This window comes from Salvelinus alpinus, chromosome 3, assembly GCF_045679555.1.
Source record: "Salvelinus alpinus chromosome 3, SLU_Salpinus.1, whole genome shotgun sequence".
Taxonomy (NCBI): domain Eukaryota; kingdom Metazoa; phylum Chordata; class Actinopteri; order Salmoniformes; family Salmonidae; genus Salvelinus; species Salvelinus alpinus.
This window is the reverse complement of record NC_092088.1, coordinates 51,773,024-51,798,553: the sequence shown is the minus strand read 5'-3', so window position 1 is coordinate 51,798,553 and position 25,530 is coordinate 51,773,024. Positions and strand designations below refer to the sequence as shown.

The following is a 25,530-nucleotide window of genomic DNA, read 5'->3' as shown; positions in this document are numbered from 1 at the left end:
GCTGTACACACTTCTACTTAAAGAACGTCAACAACCGCCATTCTATATTTTGATCTAGATAGAAAACATATTGCCATTTTATTTGAAGGTTGAGAGAGTGAGGGGAGCTACAAACATTTCAGATATTCAATTACCGATTACATCAATCTAACTTCAATGATCTTTGAATGAAGAACGATCTACTGAAGTCAATAGGGGTGCAACCATTCTGTTAGCACTAACAAAGGCCAATCAAATCCATTTTGTAGAATGTATGTTTTAACTGCCTGCGCTTCTAGCAGCAAAGACTTTAATGTCATTTCATCACTCTGAAAGAATAGTACTAAAGTACAAAGGCAGACCCATTTATAAGACACAAGCCTCCTTTGAACGAGCCAGTTATGGTTTTAGGGCTAATGCTACAACATCAAAGAAAAATATTTAACAATTTTCCTTGTTAAAACTTTACTGTATCACTTTGCACACAATAAAAAACCCAGTTGTTGAAACAAATCCTATTAGAAATCCTCCTCTTACACTAATAAAACCAGCGCTAGCTCTCTCCTCTGTGATGTTTATGATCAATCAAATCAAATTGTATTGGTCACCTGCTTCGTAAACAACAGGTGTGTGTGTGTGTGTGTGTGTGTGTGTGTGTGTGTGTGTGTGTGTGTGTGTGTGTGTGTGTGTGTGTGTGTGTGTGTGTGTGTGTGTGTGTGTGTGTGTGTGTGTGTTCATAAAGTCAGTGCAGGAGAGTGTGCAAAAAAGTGTATATGTGTGAGTATGTGTGGGTAGAGTCCAGTGCGTGTGCATATATGTCAGTGCAAGAGAGTTAGTGCAGAAAATTTGATTTGCTACTTAGCAGGCTTGTTTAGCAGTCTTATGACTTGGGGGTAGAAGCTGTTCAGGGTCTTGTTGGTTCCAGACTTGGTGCGCTGGTACCGCTTGCCGTGAAGCAGAGAGAACAGTCTATGGCTTGGGTGGCTGGAGTCTTTGACAATTGTTTCCTCTGACACCGCCTTGTATAGAGGTCCTGGATGGCAGGGAGCTTGGCCCCAGGGATGTACTGGGCCGTACTCACCACGCTCTGTAGCTCCGAGTGCCTTGTAGTTATCATACCAAGCGGTGATGCAGCCAATCAAGAAGCAGTCAATGGTGCAGCTGTAGAACCTTTTGAGGATCTGAGGGCCCATGCCAAATCTTTTCAGCTTCCTGAGGGGGAAGAGGTGCTGTCGTTCCCTCTTCACAACTGTGTGGGTGTGTGTGGACCATGTTCATTGCTTAGTGATGTGGACACAGAGAAAGCTCTAGACCTGTTAAATTACAGCACCGTCGCTGTGGATGGCGGCGTGCTCGCCTCTCTGTTTCCTGTAGTCCACGATCAGCTTTTTTGTCTTGTTGACGTTGAGGGAGAGGTTGTTGTCCTGGCACCACACTGCCAGGTCTCTGACCTCCTCCCTATAGGCTGCCTCATCATTTTCAGTGATTATTCCTACCACCGTTGAGTCGTCAGTAAACGTGGTGATGGTGTTGGAGTTGTGCGTGGCCACGCAGTTGTGGGTCAACAGGGAGTACAGGAGGGAACGAAGCACACCCGAGGGGCCCTCGTGTTGATGGTCATCGTGGCGTATGTGTTGTTGCATACCCTCACCGCCTGGGGGCACCACGTCAGGAAGTCCAGGATCCATTTGCAGAGGGAGGTGTTCAGTCCCAGGGTCCTGAGCTTGGTGATGAGCTTGGAGGGAACTATAGTTACGAATGCTGAGCTGTAGTCAATGAACAGCATTCTTACATAGGTATTATTTTTGTCCACATGAGTGAGGGCAGTGTGGAGTGCAATAGAGATTGCATCATCTGTGGATCTGTTGGAGCAGTATGTGAATTAGAGTGGGTCCAGGGTGTCTGGGATAATAGCCTTCAAAACATTTCAAGGCTATACAGTGGGGCAAAAAAGTATTTAGTCAGCCACCAATTGTGCAAGTTCTCCCACTTAAAAAGATGAGAGAGGCCTGTAATTTTCATCATAGGTACACTTCAACTATGACAGACAAAATGAGAAAAAAAATCTGAAAATCACATTGTAGGATTTTTAATGAATTTATTTGCAAATTATGGTGGAAAATAAGTATTTGGTCAATAACAAAAGTTTATCTCAATACTTTGTTATATACCCTTTGTTGGCAATGACAGAGGTCAAACGTTTTCTATAAGTCTTCACAAGGTTTTCACACACTGTTGCTGGTATTTTGGCCCATTCCTCCATGCAGATCTCCTCTAGAGCAGTGATGTTTTGGGGCTGTTGCTGGGCAACACGGACTTTCAACTCCCTCCAAAGATTTTCTATGGGGTTGAGATCTGGAGACTGGCTAGGCCACTCCAGGACCTTGAAATGCTTCTTACGAAGCCACTCCTTCGTTGCCCGAGCGGTGTGTTTGGGATCATTGTCATACTGAAAGACCCAGCCACGTTTCATCTTCAATGCCCTTGCTGGTGGAAGGAGGTTTTCACTCAAAATCTCACGATACATGGCCCCATTCATTCTTTCCTTTACACGGATCAGTCATCCTGGTCCCTTTGCAGAAAAACAGCCCCAAAGCATGATGTTTCCACCCCCATGCTTCACAGTAGGTATTGTGTTCTTTGGATGCAACTCAGCATTCTTTGTCCTCCAAACACGACGAGTTGAGTTTTTACCAAAAAGTTCTATTTTGGTTTCATCTGACCATATGACATTCTCCCAATCTTCTTCTGGATCATCCAAATGCTCTCTAGCAAACTTCAGACGGCCCTGGACATGTACTGGCTTAAGCAGGGGGACACGTCTGGCACTGCAGGATTTGAGTCCCTGGCGGCGTAGTGTGTTACTGATGGTAGGCTTTGTTACTTTGGTCCCAGCTCTCTGCAGGTCATTCACTAGGTCCCCCCGTGTGGTTCTGGGATTTTTGCGATCATTTTGACCCCACGGGGTGAGATCTGCGTGGAGCCCCAGATCGAGGGAGATTATCAGTGGTCTTGTATGTCTTCCATTTCCTAATAATTGCTCCCACAGTTGATTTCTTCAAACCAAGCTGCTTACCTATTGCAGATTCAGTCTTCCCAGCCTGGTGCAGGTCTACAATTTTGTTTCTGGTGTCCTTTGACAGCTCTTTGGTCTTGGCCATAGTGGAGTTTGGAGTGTGACTGTTTGAGGTTGTGGACAGGTGTCTTTTATACTGATAACAAGTTCAAACAGGTGCCATTAATAAAGGTAACGAGTGGAGGACAGAGGAGCCTCTTAAAGAAGAAGTTACAGGTCTGTGAGAGCCAGAAATCTTGATTGTTTGTAGGTGACCAAATACTTATTTTCCATCATCATTTGCAAATAAATTCATAAAAAATCCTACAATAAGTTTTTCTGGATTTTTTTTCCTCATTTTGTCTGTCATAGTTGAAGTGTACCTATGATGAAAATTACAGGCCTCTCTCATCTTTTTAAGTGGGAGAACTTGCACAATTGGTGGCTGACTAAATACTTTTTTGCCCCACTGTATATGTGAGTGCTACGGGGCGATAGTAATTCAGTCATTCCAGAAACAAGTCTTTCACCATTGCCGCTTGTTATAGACCCCCCTCGGCCCCGAGTTGTGCCCTGGACACCATATGTGAATTGATCGCCCCCCATCAATCTTCAGAGTTCGTACTGTTAGATGACCTAAACGGGGACATGCTGAACACCCCGGCCGTCCTACAATCTAAGCTAAATGCCCTCAATCTCACACAAATCATCAAGGAACCTACCAGGTACAACCCAAAATCTGTAACCATGGGCACCCTGTTAGATATCATCCTGACCAACCTTCCCTCTAAATACACCTCATTGCCTTCGTGTGTACTGGGTCCACGGTCAAACGACCACCCTTCATCACAATCAAATGCTCCCTAAAACACTTCAGCGAGGAGGCCTTTCTAATCGACCTGGAAGGATATTGACATCATCCCGTCAGTAGAGGATGCCTGGTTGCTCTTCAAAAGTGCTTTCATCCCATAAAAAAAATGTAGAACTAAGAACAAATATAGCCCTTGGTTCACCCCAGACTTGACTGAACTTGACCAGCACAAAAACATCCTGTGGCATTCTGCATTAGCAATGAATCGCCCACGCAATTTGCAACTTTTCAGGGAAGTCAGGAACCAATATACTCAGTCAGTTAGGAAAGCTAAGGCTAGCTTTATCAAACAGAAATTTGCTTCCTGTAGAACTAATTCCAAAAAGTTTTGGGACACTGTAAAGTCCATGGAGAATAAGAGCACCTCCTTCCAGCTGCCCACTGCACTGAGGAAAGGAAACACTGTCACCACCGATAAATCTACGATAATCGATCATTTCAATGAGCATTTTTCCACGGCTGGCCATGCTTTCCACCTGGCTACCCCAACCCTGGCCAACATCTCAACACCCCCTCCAGCAACTTGCCCAACCCCCACACCCCACCCACTTCTCCTTCACCCAAATTCACACAGATGATGTTCTGAAAGAATTGCAAAATCTGGATCCCTACAAATCAGTTGGGTTCGACAATCTGGACCCTCTCTTTCTAAAATTATCCGCCAAAATTGTTGCAACCCCTATTACTAGCCTATTCAACCTCTCTTTCGTGTCGTCTGAGATCCCCAAAGATTGGAAAGCTGCCGTGGTCATCCCCCTCTTCAAAGGGGGAGACACTCTAGACCCAAACTGTTATAGACCTATATCCATCCTGCCCTGCCTTTCTAAAATCTTTGAAAGCCAAGTTATTAAACAGATCACCGACCATTTCGAATCCCACCGTACCTTCTCCACTATGCCATCTGGTTTCCGAGCTGGTCATGGGTGCACCTCAGCCACGTTTAATGTCCTAAACGATATCATAACTGCCATCGATAAAAGACAGTACTGTGCAGCCATCTTCATTGACCTGGCCAAGGCTTTCGACTCTGTCAATCATTGCATTCTTATCGGCAGACTCAATAGCCTTGGCTTCTCAAATGACTGCCTCGCCTGGTTCACCAACTACTTCTCAGATAGAGTTTAGTGTGTCAAATCGGAGGGCCTGTTGTCCGGACCTCTGGCAGTCTCTATGGGGGTGCCACAGGGTTCAATTCTTGGGCCGACTCTTTTCTCTGTATATATATCAATGATGTTGCTCTAGCTGCGGGTGATTCTCTGATCCACCTCTACGCAGACGACACCATTCTATATACTTCTGGCCCTTCTTTGGACACTGTGCTAACAAACCTCCAAACGAGCTTCAACACCATACAACACTCATTCCGTGGCCTCCAACTGCTTTTAAATGCTAGTAAAACTAAGTGCATGCTCTTCAGCCGATTGCTGCCCGCACCCACCCGCCCAGCTAGCATCACTACTCTGGACGGTTCTGACCTAGAATATGTGGACAACTACAAATACCTAGGTATCCGATTAGACTGTAAACTCTCCTTCCAGACTCACATTAAGCATCTCTACTTGCACATCATCATCTGCACATCTATCACTCCAGTATTAATGCTAAATTGTAATTACCTTCACCTTTAGGGGCTATTTATTGCCTACCTCCCTACATCTGCACAAACTGTACATAAATAGAAAAATCTTTCTTTATTTTGTGTTATTGACTGTACATTTGTTTATGTGTAACTCTGTGTTGTTGTTTTGGTCGCACTGCTTTGCTTTATCTTGGCCAGGTCACAGTTGTAAATGAGAACTTCTTCTCAACTGGCCTACCTGGTTAAATAAAGGTGAAATATAAAAAATAAAAAAAATAAGTTTGGCCCCACGGCCTTGCGAATGTTAACCTGTTTAAAGTTCTTACTCACATTGGCTACAGAGAGTGAGATCACACAGTCGTCCAGAACAGCTGGTGCTCTCATGCATGGTTCAATGCAGCTTGCCTCGGAACGAGCACAGAAGGATTTATATTGTCTGGTAGAGTGTCAGAGCCGGCGTAGTAGGATTCGATCTTAGTTGATGCTTTGCTTGTTTGATGGCTTGTCGGAGGTCGTATCTGGATTTCTTAGAAGTGTCTGGATTAGTGTACCGCTCTTTGAAAGCAGCAGTTCTAGCCTTTAGGTCAGTGCGGATGTTGCCTGTAATCCATGGCTTCTGGTTGGGGTGTGTATGTATGGTCACTGTGGGGATGATGTCGTCGATGCACTTATTAATGAAGCCGGTGACTGATGTGGTAAACTCAAAGTTATTTGATAAATCACGGAACATATTCCAGTCTGTGCTAGCGAAACAGTCCTGTATATTAGCATCTGCTTCATTGGACAACTTCCGTATTGAGTGCATCACTGGTACTTCCTGTTTGAGTAAAAGTGCTCTAGAGTTTTGTCGCCTCTAGTTGCACAGGTGACATGTTGGTAGAAATTTGGTAAAATATATTTTAGTTTCCCTGCATTAAATTCACTGGCCACGAGAAACGCCGCCTCTGGCTGTGCATTTTCTTGTTTGCTTATGGCCCTATACAGGTCATTGAGTGTGGTCTTAGTGCCAGTATCGGTTTGTGGTGGTAAATAGACATCTCCAAAAAAACACTCTTGGTAAATAGTATGGTCTGCGACTTATCATGCAGTATTCTAACTCAGGTGAGGAAAAACTTGAGACTTCCTTAACATTAGAGATTGCACACCAGCTGTTGTTGACAAAGAGACACCCTTCCTCCCTTCATCTTACCCGACCGAGTCTGTTCATCCGCTCTTGACGATGCATAGAAAAACGCTATACAGTACATACAAAGGTATGTGGACACCCTTCTGTGGATTAAGCTATTTCAGCCACACCGGTTGCTGACAGGTGTATAAAATCGAGCACACAGCCATGCAATCTCTATAGACAAATATTGGCAGTAGAATGGCCTTACTGAAGAGCTCAGTGACTTTCAACGTGGCACCGTCATAGGATGCCACCTTTCCAACAAGTCAGTTTCTTCTGTTAAGGGAGATCCCTGAAGTGTGTGTGTGTGTGTGTGTGTCTGTGTGAGTTAGGGTGGGGCTTCCTATGCCTGACGTGGTGGGTTAGTGGGATCTGCCTCCAGCAGGCACTCCCATCTCTCAGGAGCTTCAGAGGAATCCTCGGCATAGGAGCCACTTTCCAACTTGTTCTCTGCAGACCCAGGATTCTGCCTCTGAGCTCTGGGGATCCCATCATGGGGACCTGTGGATTCTGGCCTTCTGTAACTGAAGCCCAGAATGTAGGAACACCTAACAGCCAGCTGTGGAGAAGCACACTCCAGCTATCACCTCAGTGTCCCCAGCACAGGGGTTTTAGTACCTCTGCTCACCATAAAAAGCATTCTAAAGGTCAGTCCATAAAACTGACCAGGATAAAATGGCTAGAATCTATAAAATAATGATTAAGATGTGTAGTTACACAGTCGTGACACAGCACTCTCTAGTGTTGATTAGTTAAAAAAAATAAGTGACTGTAGGACATAACATTTCCCCAGCTCTGACAGCTACAATCAATGTCAGATTGTATTTTCCACAATCTTTGTGTCAAGTGTGTCACAAAGTACATAGCAGGTCATGTTAAGTGAGTGATGATGACACTGCCTAAACCAATAGTGACATGGTGCTTAGAAAGTCCTCAAAACTGCAACTGTCCCAATGACCCACCCACACACTGCATGTGTCTGTCAGTTCACTCTGCCGTGCACAATGAAGCCCTCTCCTTCATTCCTTTCTTTACCTCTCAGTTGGCATGTACGCTCACCTAACATGACCCCACTATTGGAACACCCTAGCATGAACCTCATTGTATGCATGCCTTATAAGGACATCCAATTGAGAAGACAGGCATCTAGCATGGCACCTCTCTCCATGAGTATAAACTAAAGAGGGCATAGGGTCCATGCCTCGCACTGATAATGTCAAAAAGCACTCACTCTGAGTGCTTTTCGTCTGTGCCCAGTGTGGTCATCTGTTCTGCTGCTGTGTCCACTACAAAGAACTCTCAGGTTGGGGAATGTCTTCCTATCTCTGCCTGTTAGCAATGTACTGCAGAACTATGGCTTTTGTTACTGAGTTTTTTATAAGAAAAATGAATTATGTTTCGAGGAACTGTTTGCTGACTGACATTTGTGTAGACTTGAAAAAAGTATCTTGTCACCCGAAACGTTGACAGAGAAATTTGTTTTTCTTATTTTTTCCTACAAAGGGATTTGTGCGTTTGCAGATTATATGGTGACAAGTGTGTGTGTGTGTCAAGGGTGATTCAAAGTGGACACACATGCGAGTGTGTTTTCTATACTCACTTGTGCACTCATGTGTGCATGCATCTGTGTGGGATGCATGTCAGGTTGTGTTTGTCTGTTAGCTCCCAGGGTGGTGCAGCAGCAGTGTCTGGCGAGCAGCAGGTAGCTAAATCACACAGACAACTTTAATGACCAATGGCAGCTAACAGAGAGAGACACTCATAACTGTTTCTCACAGTCCCAAAACGACAATAACTAATGCCAACATGTCCCCATAATGTCAAAGGCAGCCAATGAACTAGAGGGAGGGTGTGGCAACGGTGGCGGCCGTCAGCCATCCCATAGCATTCTGAGGGGATACAAGAGTTACATCCAAGGAAACGGCGATGAGCGCTACACTCCTCAGAGAAAGAGTGTGTGTGTGTGTATGTGCATGTGTATGTGCATGTGTGTGTGTGTCTCAGACTGTTTCCCTGTGTGTCCATGTGTGTGTGGTCAGAGTAAAATCTTCTCTGCCTGGCCCTTCCTTACTATGTTTAGACACAACCAATGACATTATATCCCTTATAATGAATGCAGTTTACCAGGGCAGCAGTCTGACTGAATATATAATATCCTCAAATCTAATCAAGGTAATTCGGCTCCCTAGTCTAATTATTTATCCTGGATTAATCACAGGTTGTACACAACCTTGTTTAAATCTTTGTAGACTAATAGGAATAAACATGATTAAGTCTGAAATGAAACCGACATTCACTACGATGCTATTTTCAAAGTAGATGTATTACCCAATCATCTTTGTTGTTTGACAACCCTGTAGTTACACAGTAATTAGGATAACTTCACTCCTCTAGCCTTACAGCATGTGATTATGGTTTAGCAACCAAATTCATATTTTCTCTGGATTGACAGTCCAGCTTTTCTGGGAGGTCTGGGAGACTCCACCTCCTTTGACAATCACCATTGAACACACAGTAGGATCTTACAGCCTCTATGGCAATGAATTATATGAACTGTGATAAGAATCCAGAATGGCATTGAGTCTGAACTATCCTTTCAGTTCTCTCCAAATTGCCGGTGCGAAGGTGAAGATTCTCGAACTATCACCTATTGAACAAGTTCTACGAGACCTTGAATCTTTACCTCCCTGCTATAGCCCACACATGACTATACAAATGACACATCAGTATCTTATTATAAGAGTAGAGCACGTCCAATATTTTACATTTGTTGATGATGAAGACATTCCAACTACATGGTCTATCCTGCAATTTAAATGTATAAGTGGAGAGATCTCAGTCGATATCCTGCTGACACCAAAGCAAGGTTTTGCGGCATTTCAATACACACCATCCTCAAACTATTTTTACATCCTGTTTAGAGTCATGCAGGACCAGAGTGTAACCTTTGTAGGTTTCTAAAATATATTCTGGTTTAATGGCCTTTACACAGAGTGCAGCAGATGGAACGATAACACTGTCATTATCATTCCTCTCTTCCGTAATGAGGAGATGATGGAGAAACCATGTATATGTCATGAATAAACTAGGCTATAAGAGGTGTTATGAAACGTAGGCCTATCCTAACCCATCTAAATCCCTACACTCACTCATGTTACGTTTCATGGAGAGACCATAGAAGTGGCTTAAACACAATTCCACCCAGGTTACTAAATACCCACGACAAAACTCTCTTTATCCTAACAGTTTCTTAACTTCCCACTCCCTCTGTACCACTGACTGAGTCAGAAAAGCTCTACTCAAGAGGGTGGGAGATGGAGGATAATAGCTGTTCTGAGGCCAGTCCCTTTGGCTAAATCCAGCTGACAGGCTGAGTGTTCACAGATGCCAGAGGCTCTCACTAGATCCTCTCTCTGATTAAAGGACGCATCTCAAGTGTAATATTATCAACAATGTACAGTGTTTTAGCAATGTGCAAATAGTTGTAGTACAAATAGTGGGGGAAGATAAATAAATAGATACATATTGGTGGTATTTACAATGTTGTTTGTGCTGCACTGGTTGCCCTTCTCTCTCTGTCGCTATTTCTCTCCCTCTCTGTCTGTCAGTCTCTCACTCTCTCTGTATGTCTCCCTGTCACACAAACACAGATTAGATTATTTTTTCTCACTCACACATACTGTACAGTAATCACTTATGAATATTTAATTGTTCATTTTGATTAATGTATTTCTGCAATCTGTACATAAGCAGGCAATGTGTAGTGTGTTAAACTCATCCATCCAGCACTGCTGTCACTGTCTGTCCGACTTTCCTGCTATTGTCTTATTTTACTGTGCAGGAAACAGTAGCCACAGGATGCACCACAGTAACAAACCTCTCTCTCCCTCCCTCTTTATCTTTCTCTCCCTCTAACACTCACACACATTTGTATTACATTTGACTAAATAGAGACGCAGAAAAAACGGTTTGTTTTTTAAAGTGGAATTGCTCACATCTGCATATTTTTTACATTTGTTGCCAGTGATTTTTGCATTAATGGAAAACTTAGCTAAAATAGCTGAATTAAGGTTGATTCCGTTTTAATCTATTTAGACTGACGTTGACAGACATTTGGTACACACTATAAACTGTATATAGTGCAAAGAATGTAACTGTCAGCATTGCTAATTCAAATAACGTCAGAGACTTACCGTCATGTAAATTCAGAAGTGTGTTGTCTGTATTGCCCGTTACAACTGACATGGACAAGACATAAAAAGCAATCAGAAATGCAAAGTTATTCCCACTCCAGTTTGTCATGTTGCCCGGTTTTGGGGAAAATGTGTTCGGATTGTATTACGGAAACGACACGACCATAATATGCTGTCCACGATTGATTGACAGGATGCGGGATGTAAAGCAGTAGCCTAGAGTCGGCTCAGGTCCGAAACTCCTCAGAACTGGATCACGAAAGCGGAGCTGTCAAAAACTTTTTATCCAAGCATGTTGAAATCCCTGCATGCTGCGCTTAAGAACTTGGCAATTACGTCTCCAAGACATTGAGAAGTGAGTTTGAAAAAGGAAAATGAAAAGTAGGCCGGAGCGACAGAAAACAGAGATAGCCTACATAAGAAGTCTGATTCACGAGACCAGAATACCCTTATACATCGGAGCCGCTACGCTCTTCTCCTCTACGATGAGCGAGAAGCTATGAACACGCATGATGCCCAATTGATGACGTGTGTCGCGCAGCTGAGAGTCGAGTGGAGAAAATCTATCTCCCTCCAGCAGGTGGCGTTTTTTGTTGTTTCGCCCAACAAGCAAGGAGTTTTTCTATGGAGGTCAATGAGAGTGTCGAATTTGGATAAATGTAAATAATTTTTCCAAATATTGAACAACTTATTGCGTTGTGGCCATAGACTTATAATTCATAGAAGGATTTTTGAATCTGTAACCATTGCAATTTGACTGTTAAATGAAAGATTCACGCATTTTGAATGTTATATCGTATTTGTGCATCTCTGAGCGACGTTCTATCGATTCCTGCGTCATTTCATGTTTTCACGTGTATCTGAGCTATTCGCGGTTCAAGCAGGCAGAATAGCTCTAATATAGGCGGTATAACGAGTTTTGCATCATGCTATTTTGTATGCTTCAAAAATATTGGGAAATTATATTATTTTATACTAATACAATTGCTCAGAGAAATAGATTTAGTTTAACAAGTAATACATTTTTTCTTTGAAAAGTAGGGGTCAAAATGAAATATTCTTCTCAATAAAGTATTCAGAAGTTTCGTATTTGGTCCCATATTTCTAGCACGCAATGACTACATCAAGCTTTGTGACTACAAACTTGTTGGATGCATTTACAGTTCGTTTTGGTTGTGTTTCTGATTATTTTGTGCCCAATAGAAATGAATGGTAAATCATTGGTAATGGTGAGAGTTAGCATGTCTTGGGGGTATGATCTTTGACCCTATGTAACTTTCTCACTCATCATTATTCATAATTAATTATATGCATAATCATGGTAGCATCCACATTAATGGTCCAGTCAGTGTACCCCCCCCCCCGCGAAATACGTCTGACAAATATTATTTTATAAATAATAATTATGATAAAATGTGGGCTTAAACATTTATTATAGTAATTAATGTACCCCCCCCCCCCCAGAAAAAAGGACAAATCTGAGGGGGGTATGTGCGCTTGAGGCTGCTGGGTATGTGCGCTTGAGGCTGCTCCTGCACGTTTCTCTGGACTGTGTACGCTGAGTGCTAAACGGACAGATGTCGCTTAGTAGGAGTCAGTTCTAATTAATCTCCATGGCTCAAGTGTCTGCAAATCAAATTAAGGAAACGATGCCCATCCGGGTCAAATGTACTACTCTTTGCTACAACTACAAAATACTTATTTTTAAAAACAATTTCTGTTGTTTATTGTATTTTAATTAGTGTTACTTATTTTAATATTCAAATGTAAGTTGTACTCACAATTCAGCATGTTTCCGATACTTGTACAATGTTCTGTTGAAAAACAGTTTAAAACTATTCTCTCTCTAATTTGATCCTTTTTGACTCAACACATTTTAATCGTATAACCCCTCGGAATATATTTGCTTTTCCTATCAAAATTGACTCTGTCTTTTTTTGTAACATCTCTCCTTGATTCCTCTTATCTACACTGAACAAAAATATTAACACAACATGTAAAGTGTTGGTACCCATATTTCATGAGCCAAAATAAAAAATCACCCAAAACACAAAAAATCTTATTCCTCTCAAATTTTGTGCACAAAATTGTTTACATCCCTTTTAGTGAGCATTTCTCCTTAGCCAAGATAATCAATTTACTGTACCTGACAGGTGTAGCATATAAATAAGCTGATTAAACAGCATGATCATTACACAGATGCACCTTGTGCTGGGGACACTAAAAGGCCACTCTAAAATGTGCAGTTTTGTCACACAACATAATGCCACAGATGTCTCTAGTTTTGAGGGAGCGTGCAATTGGCATGCTGACTGCAAGAATATCCACCAGAGCTGTTGCCAGAGAATTTAATGTTAATCTATCTATCATAAGCTGCCTCCAACGTTGTTTTAGAGAATTTGGCAGTACGTCCAACCGGTCTCACAACCGCAGACCAGGTGTACAGTAACCATGCCAGCCAAGGACCTCCACACCAGGCTTCTTCACCTGTGGGATCGTCTGAGCGGGGTGGGGGTGGTGCTGAGGAGTATTTATTTCTGTACTAAAGCCCTTTTGTGGGGATAAACTCACTCTGATTGGCTGGGCCTGTCTCCCCAGTGGGTGTGGCTGCCAAGTGGGTGTGCCCATGTTCTCCAAGGCCCACCCATAGCTGCACCCCTGCCCAGTCATGTAAAATCCATAGATTTGGGCCTAATGAATTAATTTCAATTGACTGTTTTCCTGATATGAACTGTAACTCAGAAAAATCTTTGAAATTGTTGCATGTTGTGTTTATATTTTTGTTCAGTATATTTTACATTTTGTACCTCTGTATGTCTTTCTGCTGGGAACTTTTTTCTACCTACCTTAGAATTAATCTTAGAATAGTAATTTGGTTGGTATATTTGTCCTATTTCACACATGTACACCTGTTTATTACACGTGTTTATTGTGAATTGCAAATGTGTTTTTTTGCATATCCCAACTCCTCCTGAGACATCCTCAGAGAGTGGGGTCTCAGCCAGGGTCAGCCATTGTCAAAAACGACCCTGGAGAAATTAGGGTTAAGTGCCTTGCTCAAGGGCACAGCAACAGATTTGAACTAGCGACCTGCTGCCAGAATACACTGTACCTTAGAATGTGTGGCTCATTAAATGCTTCAGCTTGTTCTCTATTGTTGTATCGCCCACACAATATGCATTTTTCTGTTATTGATCAATAATCTTTAATCAGCTTGACTCAGACTTAACAGTAGTGACTCAAATGAACACATCTGCTCTGTCTCCGGGATGGAAGATTAGAATCAAAAGCCATAGTCGTCCCAGACAGTAGGCTATATGATCCGGAGTATGTTGCTCTGTGCTCTTGAGAGACAAAGGCATCCCTCTCCTCATAATGTATAGGCTGTCAGTCTCTGCTCAGCCACTGGAACAGGGGTAATTCGCTTATGGTTACAGAAAGTCATTCCCAAGAGAAGGTCAGTTCTATCAATACAGTGGTTTGTGGGTGTCATTAAAGTAACCCGTTTAGCCTAAAGGCGCATTTAGGCGCTCAATGGAATATACATGAATAGTTGCACTGTTATTTTCTGCCTGTGTCTCACATAGTTGCATAATGCCATAATTCTCTGTTACAAAGGCCTCATACAGTATGAAGATGTGGTCAGCCTCTTGCTGTACTGTACATGACACTTTATCCTATGCAAATGTGTCCTGGAATTTTGTTTAGCTGCCTGTCTCCAGTTTCGCATGTAATCTTTTTGGTTGTGTTCTCTACCCTCCAACTTATAGCATGATGAGTCTTCTCACCATGAAGGTGAATTTGGACTATTTCCAACATATTCCTTATGTAACGGATGTGAAATGGCTAGCTAGTTAGCGGTGGTGCGCGCTACTAGCATTTCAATCAGTTACGTCACTTGCTCTGAGACTTAAGTAGGGTTTCCCCTTGCTCTGCAAGGGCCGTGGCCTTTGTGGAGCGATGGGTAACGACGCTCAGTGGGCGACTGTTGTTGATGTGTGCAGAGGGTCCCTGGTTCGCGCCCGTGTCGGGGCGAGGGGACGGTTTAAAGTTATACTGTTACATTGATGCTGTTGACCCGGATCACTGGTTGCTGCGGAAAAGGAGGAGGTCGAAAGGGGGGTGAGTGTAACGGATGTGAAATGGCTAGCTAGTTAGCGGTGGTGCGCGCTACTAGCATTTCAATCAGTTACGTCACTTGCTCTGAGACTTAAGTAGGGTTGCCCCTTGCTCTGCAAGGGCCGCGGCCTTTGTGGAGCGATGGGTAACGACGCTTCGTGGGTGACTGTTGTTGATGTGTGCAGAGGGTCCCTGGTTCGCGCCCGAGGTTGGGGCGAGGGGACGGTTTAAAGTTATACTGTTACACTTACATACCCCCTAACCATGGAGTTTGCTTTATGCTTTTCCCAGCATGTTCAAATACGCGTCTGCGTACCCCTGAACGTCGGTCCTGTTAATCTCTGTCATGTCAGTCACGTTTACAAGCTAGTTGTGCTCTGAGTCTGAAGTCCCTGGCTTCACTCTGATGTCTCAGCTCTGATTACGATGTCATCTTCTGGGTTTGTCATCAAAGACCTCGACGACAAAGGGCTCTTTCACAGACGCTCCCTGTCTCCTGAGTTCCATTAGCTGGGAATGTCAGCGTTCCGGATGGGAGGCCCAGCCGTTCATTGAATTTTTGTGAACATCTTTACTATAAGCATTAAATCATTCAGTGATAGAAAGCCAAAACATATACATTTTCTGATAAACCCAACCATTTCGTTGCGCTCACAGTAGCCTATATTTCAACGGCCAACACCTTATAGGCCTACATCATTTATCTTCCACTGATTTTCCACTGAGAATGTCATATCTAATTAAAAACATGACTATGACTAACTCTGCAGCAGTGTAAATTGGTCTCCAGCTGGCTGAATATAAAACATTTCTGAGAGAAAAACTTGAATTTGCTTTGGTTGAAAATTTCAGCTAGAGTATGTCAACTGAGGTGGATACTTTCAAGGTATGAGGACCAGAGTGGGCAGTGTATGTCATCTTTACAGAACCTCAATTATCCCTGCAGATTTCCACAATACCTCATGGCCCTGGCCTTCATACCGTACACGTATAATGTAGTTAGATACAAAACAGTATGATTCAACCGTGTCAATGCCATTACCATTATGAAGTGAAAACATTTCAGTCTGTATGGAGAGTACAACAATCATTCCAGTGTATTCCGCTCTCGGATGTATACACTGTAAGCGATCATGTCAGGAGCTTGGATAGTCTTTTAAATACTATGACGTTAACGTGGATATAAAAAGCACTGAGAGGCAGTCAACATGCAAGTTTGAATAAACATTGGGATACGAGCAAGAGCAGTGTGCAGGTTTGTCTTTTTTTTAAGTAACCACATGATTCCCACACACCTGCAACAAGATAATTCAGCACTGTGAGAGTTAAAAAATATATGTTTTTATTTATTTATGTGCATATAAAATCAAGGTATGCTGTAGGTATGGCAATGACAACTGACATCAAATATTTATATGAATATGTTGATTAGATTTTTTTGTTTGTTGTTTTTTTTAAACATCGGGAAGACAAAAGTAACTTTGTTTTACATTTTTGTTTTTACAGCTTTTTAGTTACAGTTGAAGTCGGAAGTTAACATACACTTAGGTTGGAGTCATTAAAACTTGTTTTTCAACCACTCCACACATTTCTTGTTAACAAACTATAGTTTTGGCAAGTCGGTTAGGACATCTACTTTGTGGATGACACAAGTAATTTTTCCAACAATTGTTTACAGACAGATTATTTCACTTATAATTCACTGTATCACAATTCCAGTGGGTCAGAAGTTTACATACACTAAGTTGACTGTGCCTTTAAACAGCTTGGGAAATTCCTGAAAATGATGTCATGGCTTTAGAAGCTTCTGATAGGCTAATTGACATAATTTGAGTCAATTGGAAGTGTACCTGTGGATGTATTTCAAGGCCTACCTTCAAACTTTGCTTGACATCATGGGAAAATCAAAAGAAATCAGCAAAGACCTCAGAAAAACAATTGTAGACCTCAACAAGTCTGGTTCATCCTTGGGAGGAATTTCCAAACGCCTGAAGGTACCACGTTCACCTGTACAAATAATAGTATGCAAGTATAAACACCATGGGACCACGCAGCCGTCATACTGCTCAGGAAGGAGACGCGTCCTGTCTCCTAGAGATGAATGTATTTTGGTGCGAAAAGTGCAAATCAATCCCAGAACAACAGCAAAGGACCTTGTGAAGACGCTGGAGGAAACAGGTACAAAAGTATCTATATCCACAGTAAAATAAGTCCTATATCCACATAACCTGAAAGGCCACTCGGCAAGGAAGAAGCCACTGCTCCAAAACCACCATAACAAAGACAGACTACGGTTTGCAACTGCACATGGGGACAACGATTGTACTTTTTGGAGAAATGTCCTCTGGTCTGATGAAACAAAAATAGAACTGTTTGGCCATGATGACCATTTATGTTTGGAGGAAAAAGGGGGAGGCTTGCAAGCCAAAGAACCCCATCCCAACTGTGAAGCACGGGGGTGACAGAATCATGTTGTGGGGGTGCTTTGCTGCAGGAGGGACTGGTGCACTTCACAAAATAGATGGCATCATGAGCACTTCACAAAATAGATGGCTTCATGAGGAAGAAAAGTATGTGGATATATTGAAGCAACATCTCAAGACATCAGTTAGGAAGTTAATGCTAGGTCGCAAATGGGTCTTCCAAATGGACAATGACCCCAAGCATACTTCCAAAGTTGTGGCAAAATGGCTTAAGGACAACAAAGTCAAGGTATTGGAGTGGCCATCACAAAGCCCTGACCTCAATCCTATAGAACATTTGTGGGCAGAACTGAAAAAGCGTGTGCGAGCAAGGAGGCCTACAAATCTGACTCAGTTACACCTGCTCTGTTGGTTACACCAACTTATTCTGGGAAGCTTGTGGAAGGCTACCCAAAACCTTTTACCCAAGTTAAACAATTTAAATGCAATGCTACCAAATACTAATTGAGTGTATGTAAACTTCTGACCCACTGGGAATCTGATGAAAGAAATAAAAGCTGAAGTAAATCATTCTCTCTACTATTATTCTGACATTTCACATTCTTAAAATAAAGTGGTTATCCTAACTGACCTAAGACAGGGAATTTTTACAAGGATTAAATGTCAGGAATTGTGAAAAACTGAGTTTAAATGTATTTGGCTAAGGTCTATGTAAACTTCTGACTTCAACTGTATACATTTGAATAAATGTTTATATCCATGGCCTTTTTTACCCAGTAGTTACAACGAGAAATATATATTTTTTTATATACATTGAATATTAAGTGAGTAAGGTCATGAATCCTAGGAGGATGAGAGTGAACTGAGTTGAAGGTTTAGCAGTGAATAACTCAAGTTTGTCCTCATTCATCTCTTCAGGATCTGGTCAAGAAGTTTCTGCAAAACCACAAACAAAGCAATTAGAAATGAAAGACAGGTAAATACACAAATCCTCAGCTAGATGTTATTTCAATCTTCTATAAGCAACTGTAGTTCAAACGGGACAGATTCCTCCCTTTAAATTGGCTTTCACTTCCATCAACTGTCTGTCCCCTGAGAAATTCCAGTGGGGGAATAAATATAACCTGCTATCTGGCCAAACAGCCCACAATGCTATCACTGTCCTCTTATACTGGAGTAATTTCACTATTTCGCCATTTAATAAAGATGCCCTTCTATGTCCTAGGATTTGCAAACAGACTCTTTTGGAAATAAAAACAAAATTCCCCTAATAAATTGAAAATTGCTCATTGTTTTCTATGAGGATTTTTCATTTCATGAACTCCCTGAATTTATAACAATTACCAACTGAATTTATAAAAATGTTGCTCCTGGACCAGCATACTGCTGATCTGAAATGATGCATCAACATTTCAGGCATTTCAGACCATCAGTATACTCCTAGATTAGCCCATGTAATAAAAATGAGAGGCGAAGGATCAGGCACCATAACAGAGAGTAACCAGAAATTAAAAAGGAAAAACTACCCACGTCGTGGACACCGACGTCGTGCTCCCAGACAAGTTAAACACCTTCTTCACCTGCTTTGAGGATAACACATTGCCGCCAACACGGGCCGCTCCCGAGGACTGTGAGCTCCCATTCTCCGTGACCAACGTGAGTAAGACATTTAAGCGTGTTAACCCACTATCCCAGTCTGCTATCCCCACTTGCTTCAAGATGTCCACCATTGTTTCTGTACCCAAGAAAGCGAAGGTAACGGAACTAAATGACTATCGCCCCGTAGCACTCACTTCTGTCATCATGAAGTGCTTTGAGAGGCTCATTTATGATCATATTACCTCCACCTTACCCGACACCCTAGACTCACTGCATTCGCATACCGCTCCAATAGATCCAAGGATAATGCAATCGTCATTGCACTGCACACTGCCCTATCTCATCTGGACAAGAGGAATACCTATGTAAGACTGCTGTTCATTGACTCAAGCTCAGCCTTCAACACCATAGTACCCTCCAAGCTCATCATTAAGCTCAGGGCCCTGGGTCCTGCAAAAATTAAGGCAGTAATACAGTATACGTTATAATAAAAAATTTGAAATGAAACAGATTTCACACAATACATTAAGTGTGTTCCTTCTGGCCACTACTCTACTACAACACACTATCCAGGAGTACGTGTGTGTATACTGTGTATTTTAAGTGTGGTTGTATGTTTGTGTTTGTACCTGTGTGTGTGTGTGTGTGATTCTTCACAGTCCTCAATATGGAACACTAAACATGGCCTGCACAGAGCCCTAACCTCAACTCCATCGAACACCTTTGGGAGGAATTGGAACGCCAACTGCAGGTCTAATCATCCAACATTAGGGCCCGACCTCACTAATGCTCTTGTGGCTGAATGAAAACAAGTCCCCGCAGCAATGTTCCTACATCTAGTGGAAAGCCTGGTGTAAAGTATAGCAAGGAAAATAGACAAATTCATGCACTTATCAACCGAACATCCCTGGTCATCCGTACTGCCTCTGATCTGGCAGACTCACTAAACACACATGCTTCATTTATAAATGATGTCTGAATGTTGGAGTGTGCCCGTGGCTTTCCGTAAATTAAAACATACAAGGAAATGGTGCCATCTGGTTTGCTTGATATAAGGAATTATACTTTTACTTTCGATACTTAAGTATGTTTTAAACCAAGTACTTTTAGAATTTTACTGGGTGACTTTTACTTGAGTAATTTTCTATTGAGGTATCTTTACTTTTACTCAAATATGACAATTGGGTACTTTTTCCACCACTGCCTAGAATAGTGGAGATGTTCGACGAGCAGTTGTCCTCATACTTTTGGTCATGTAGTGTATATACACACTCCGGAATCTGACATTGCTCGTCCTAAAATGTCTATATTTCTTAATTACGATATTTTACTTTCCGATGTGTGTGTATTGTTGTGTATTGTTAGATATTACTGCACTGTTGGAGCTAGGAATACAAGGTACACACGCAATAACATCTGCTAAATATATGTATGTGGCCAATTTTATTTGATAACCAGCCATAAGGAAATGCCACACACAAAGTATTTGGTCCTTAATAAAACACATATAATAGATATAACACACACACACACACACACACACACACACACACACACACACACACACACACACACACACACACACACACACACACACACACACACACACACACACACACACACACACACACACACACACACACACACACACGGCACTGAAACAACAGTGAAACATGAATACATCACACCAGTGCAAAGATATTGATTGTGGAGACATTTCGATGATAGATTACAGTAGGGAGGAAATTCTATTAAGAAGTCAAACAGCAGCCTCTGCTGGGCATAGATTGTAAAACGAGCATGCTGAAAATGTTCATGCATTTTTCTTGGAGAATTATGTTGTATTTCAAATGGCACTTCATCCAAATATGAAAGCTGAATATCTACCTTTGTAGACCATTTAGTGAAACCCTGGGCGTCTCCCTCCCCACGCATAGTAGAGACTATTGATTTTAGAATTGTTTTGATATGTGTGGACCATATACCAGAAACATTCTATTCTGTGTACTTTTGATGTTACCAGTCTATATACTAACATCCCCCATCAGGGCGGCCTAGAGGCCCTCAAGTTCTACCTCAATGAACGTCCCCCTAATGCTCTTCCAAGCACCAATTGTATTGTGGACTTGACTGAACTGGTACTAACCTCCAACTATTTTCTCTTCAGAGGAGACTTTTTCCTCCAGACCAAAGGTACAGCGACAGGGAGCACTAAGGCTCCTAACTTTGCTAACCTATATCTAGGAATGTATGAAAAACAGGTGGTGCTGAATCCAGACCTTAACCTGTTTCTCTCCAATATTCTCCTAATTCTGAGGTATTTTAGATGACATTTTTGTGATCTATACAGGGACCCATGAAGAACTTTTGGAATTCCATGCTTGTCTAAACTCTATGAATGACACCTTCGTTTCACCATGAACCATGACCTATCACAAATCAGTTTTCTTGATGTGATGGTTATTAAGGACAAAACCTCCCTCTCTACAGATGTCTACAGGAAACCTACGGACATAAAAACCCTCCTTAGAGGTGACAGCTTTCATCCACGTCCACTTATTAAAAGTCTCCCTATAAGTCAATTCAGTCGTATCAGAAGAATATGCAGCTCTGATGCTTCTTATCAGAAACAGACCACGGACCTCACACAAAAATTTAAAGGGGGTAAAAAGACAATTGGATAAAACATGTCAGTGATCGTTTTGAAGGGCTAACACAGTTGGAAAGCCTTCAACCAGAAGCTAAAGAAAAGGCAGAACATGTCCCCTCATGCTTCACCCAATACTCACCATTGGGGGGAAGGCATTTAAGGACATTATCAGGAAGCACTGGTACGTTATTGGTACTGACCTACAGTTGAAACCCATTTTTCAATATCCCCCACGTAAGGTCTTTAAAAGACCCCCAAACATGAGAGACATTTTGGTTAAATCTGATTACCCACCAGAGAAAATGGAAACTTTCTTGGACAAGGTTCCGGAGGGTAATTACAAATGTGGCCAATGTGCTCAATGCAGCTTGACGTACAAATGCAACTCATTTACCCCCCTCACACAGGACAAAGATTTAATATCAAAGGCCTGATTACCTGCATGTCTACCAATGTTATTTACATGTTGAAATGTCCTTGTGGTCTGTCTTACATAGGGAAAACCTGTAGAAGCCTTAAGACACAGATCAGTGAGCACCGCAGCAATATACGGACCGGTGAGACAAAACATCTGTTTGCTGTTCATTTTGTCCAAACTGGACATCCTATTAGTTCTCTGAGATACATTGTAATAGAAATGGTCAAGATGTCACACAGGGGAGGGGACATTGAGAGGAAACTTCAAAGGGAATCTTTCTGGATCCACAGGCCCAACACACTGGTCTCCTCTTGGCCTTAACAAGGAGTTTGACTTCAAACCGTTTTTATAGTTTCAAAATGTCAAAATGATTGTGTTTTTTTTAATCCTAATTGAATGTGTATGTATATATTACTGTAAATATTGATCACATTCCTTGTGTATGATCATATATTTTGATACATTGAATGTTAATATTGTGAACCTAAGTTATACATTTTTTTACCTCCTGTTTCAGGAAGTGATGTCACTTAGTACTTCCCCTATATATAGGAGCTTCCACCCACACCTGGGATATGGATGCCTGATGAAGACCTAAGGGTCAAAACGTTGTTATAAATAAATATCACCTGGGAGCATGAGCAGCAGTGTGCGACGTTTTCCTTTCTGTTTACCTCATCCAAATATCTCATAAAATATCTCATGCAATACTTTTATTGAAATAGGCCTACTAACCATATTGCAATATTTCTTCTGATCTTATAACCTTGTTCACCTTCCTTGTGTTAAGTTAAAGCACATTGAATGCCTCCCAGTGCACTCATAACGCTGGTCCAAGTAGTCTTCTTCAACACTTTAGTTACTAGAGTAGGAAAACTGTGCTGTGACTATTTTGTAACAAATCCCAGCACCAACCGAACGTACCATTTAAAAAAAGCTCTGCCCGCAATCTGTTGGTCTGCGATACGACTCTCCTTTTCTCCTCCTCCTTCTTCTTAGTGACCTCAGGGAGCTTGTTGTAAATCCTACAGAAGTAAAGAGAGAAATTCAGACGTGGTGGATTAAGGTTGTGAAGGGGAATATTCTAGCATTAGCAGGCCAGGGGCGACTCAGCTGTTCCAAGAAAATCGTCACCATAGAAAGGAAGCTTTATCTGCCCAGACCCAAAATGGGCAAACCTGGATCCACTGATAAAACCAGCCTTCTTTTTCACTCACACAAATAGTCAATTTGTTCCCAGATCAACCCAGTCAGATAAAAAACATGACAATGGGCAACTATTCTCTGATGAGTTGTGCCTAATCAGAAAAGACATGGATGTAACGTCCTGACCAGAGTTCTTATGTGTTTTGCTTGTTTAGTGTTGGTCAGGACGTGAGCTGAGTGGGAATTCTATGTTGTGTGTCTAGTTTGTCTGTTTCTGTGTCCAGCCTAATATGGTTCTCAATCAGAGGCAGCTGTCAATCGTTGTCCCTGATTGAGAATTATATATAGGAGGCTTGTTTTGTGTTGGGATTTTGTGGGTGATTGTTTCCTGTCTCTGTGTTTTGTCTGCACCAGATAGGGCTGTCTCGGTTTTCACATTTGTTATTTTGTTACTTGTATTAGTGTTACTGTTTATTCTTCTAATTAAACATGTTGAACACTAGCCGCGCTGCATTTTGGTCCTCTCCTTCATCCCAGGAAGAAAACCATGACAGAATCACCCACCAAACTCGGACCAAGCAGCATGGAAACAGGCAGCAGCGACAGCAGCAGCGGTACCAGGAGGAATGGACATGGGAAGAAATTCTGGACGGAAAAGGACCCTGGGCAGAGCCAGAGGAGTGTCGCCGCCCCAAAGCGGAGCTGGAGGCAGCAAAAGCGGAGAGGCGGCATTATGAGGCGCTAGCAAGGCAGAGCGGCTGGAAGCCCGAGAGGCTCACCCAAAATTTTCTTGGGGGGGGGGCTAAAGGGGAGAGTGGCGAAGTCAGGTAGGAGACCTGCGCCAACTTCCCGAGCTTACCGTGGAGAGCGAGAGTACAGGCAGACACCGTGTTGTGCGGAAGAGCGCACGGAGTCTCCTGTACGTGTGCTTAGCCCGGTGCGGGTTATTCCACCTCCCCGCACTAGCCGGGCTAGAGTGAGCATTGAGCCAAGTGCCATGAAGCCGGCTCAACATATCTGGCCTCCAGTACGTCTCCTCGGGCCGGTGTACATGGCACCAGCCTTACAAATGGTGTCCCCGGTTCGCCAGCATAGCCCAGTGCGGGCTATTCCACCTCGCCGCACTGGCAGGGCTACGGGGACCATTCAACCAGGTAAGGTTGGGCAGGCTCGGTGCTCAAGGGAGCCAGTACGACTGCACGGTCCGGTATATCCGGCGCCACCTCCCCGCCCCAGCCCAGTACCACCAGTGCCTACACCACGCACCAGGCTTCCTGTGCGTCTCCAGAACTCTGTTCCTCCTCCACGCACTCTTCCTATGGTGCGTGTCTCCAGCCCAGTACCTCCAGTTCCGGTACCACGCACCAGGCCTACTGTGCGCCTCAGCAGGTCAGAGTCGGCCGTCTGCCCAACGCCGCCTGCACTGCTCGTCTGCTCAACGCCGCCTGCACTGCTCGTCTGCCCAGCGCCGTCTGAGCCATCCGTCTGCCCAGCGCCGTCTGAGCCATCCGTCTGCCCAGCGCCGTCTGAGCCATCCGTCTGCCCAGCGCCGTCTGAGCCATCCGTCTGCCCAGTGCCGTCTGAGCCATCCGTCTGCCCAGTGCCGTCTGAGCCATCCGTCTGTCCCGAGCCATTAGAGCCGCCCGTCTGTCCCGAGCCGTTAGAGCCGTCCGTCAGTCAGGAGCTGCCAGAGCCGCCAGCCAGTCAGGAGCTGCCAGAGCCGCCAGCCAGTCAGGAGCTGCCAGAGCCGCCAGCCAGTCAGGAGCTGCCAGAGCCGCCAGCCAGTCAGGAGCTGCCAGAGCCGCCAGCCAGTCAGGAGCCGCCCTCCAGTCAGGAGCCGCCCTCCAGTCAGGAGCCGTCCTCCAGTCATATACATATACATACATATACATATATAGATACAGAAGGTAGTTCTCAAATCAAGATAGACGATTGGCTGTCTGACATCCACATTGTGTGTTTTGCTTGTGTGTATGTGTAAAACAGAGGCAGGTAAGAGATTGACTGACATGTCACAGTACAGCTGTTTGTGACTTTACCATCTGGAGCACAGCTGCATCTCTTTGCCTGATATGGCCCTCTCTCTGGGTTTGAAAAGGTTATCTGGGAAACACACAAGCGTCCATCAGGAATACACACACACACACACACACACACACACCAAATTAAGTTGGTTAAGATGGCAACATAACATGCACAGTTTGAGCTCCAGGAAGGGACTTTGCAGGCTAGTTCAGGGCTGCTCCCTCTCACAAGCGGAAGGCCGACTGGGATACGGCAAGCTGCCATTAGCAACTAAATTATCCTTATAACTTTGTCTGTGTGCGATT

The 25,530-nt window shown here is 43.2% G+C and overlaps 1 protein-coding gene across 2 annotated transcripts in view; it reads right to left on the bottom strand.

The window, feature by feature from the left end:
• Nucleotides 1–11,349, bottom strand: part of adam12b (ADAM metallopeptidase domain 12b) — a 150,727-nt gene extending 139,378 nt beyond the window's left edge. For both annotated transcript variants that reach the window (XM_071393235.1, XM_071393236.1), the window contains exon 1: nucleotides 10,846–11,349. In XM_071393235.1, coding sequence (XP_071249336.1) covers nucleotides 10,846–10,954 — 109 coding nt within the window. In that variant the 5' untranslated portion in view covers nucleotides 10,955–11,349. The remainder of the gene's footprint in view (nucleotides 1–10,845) is intronic.
• Nucleotides 11,350–25,530: the final 14,181 nt, after the last annotated feature.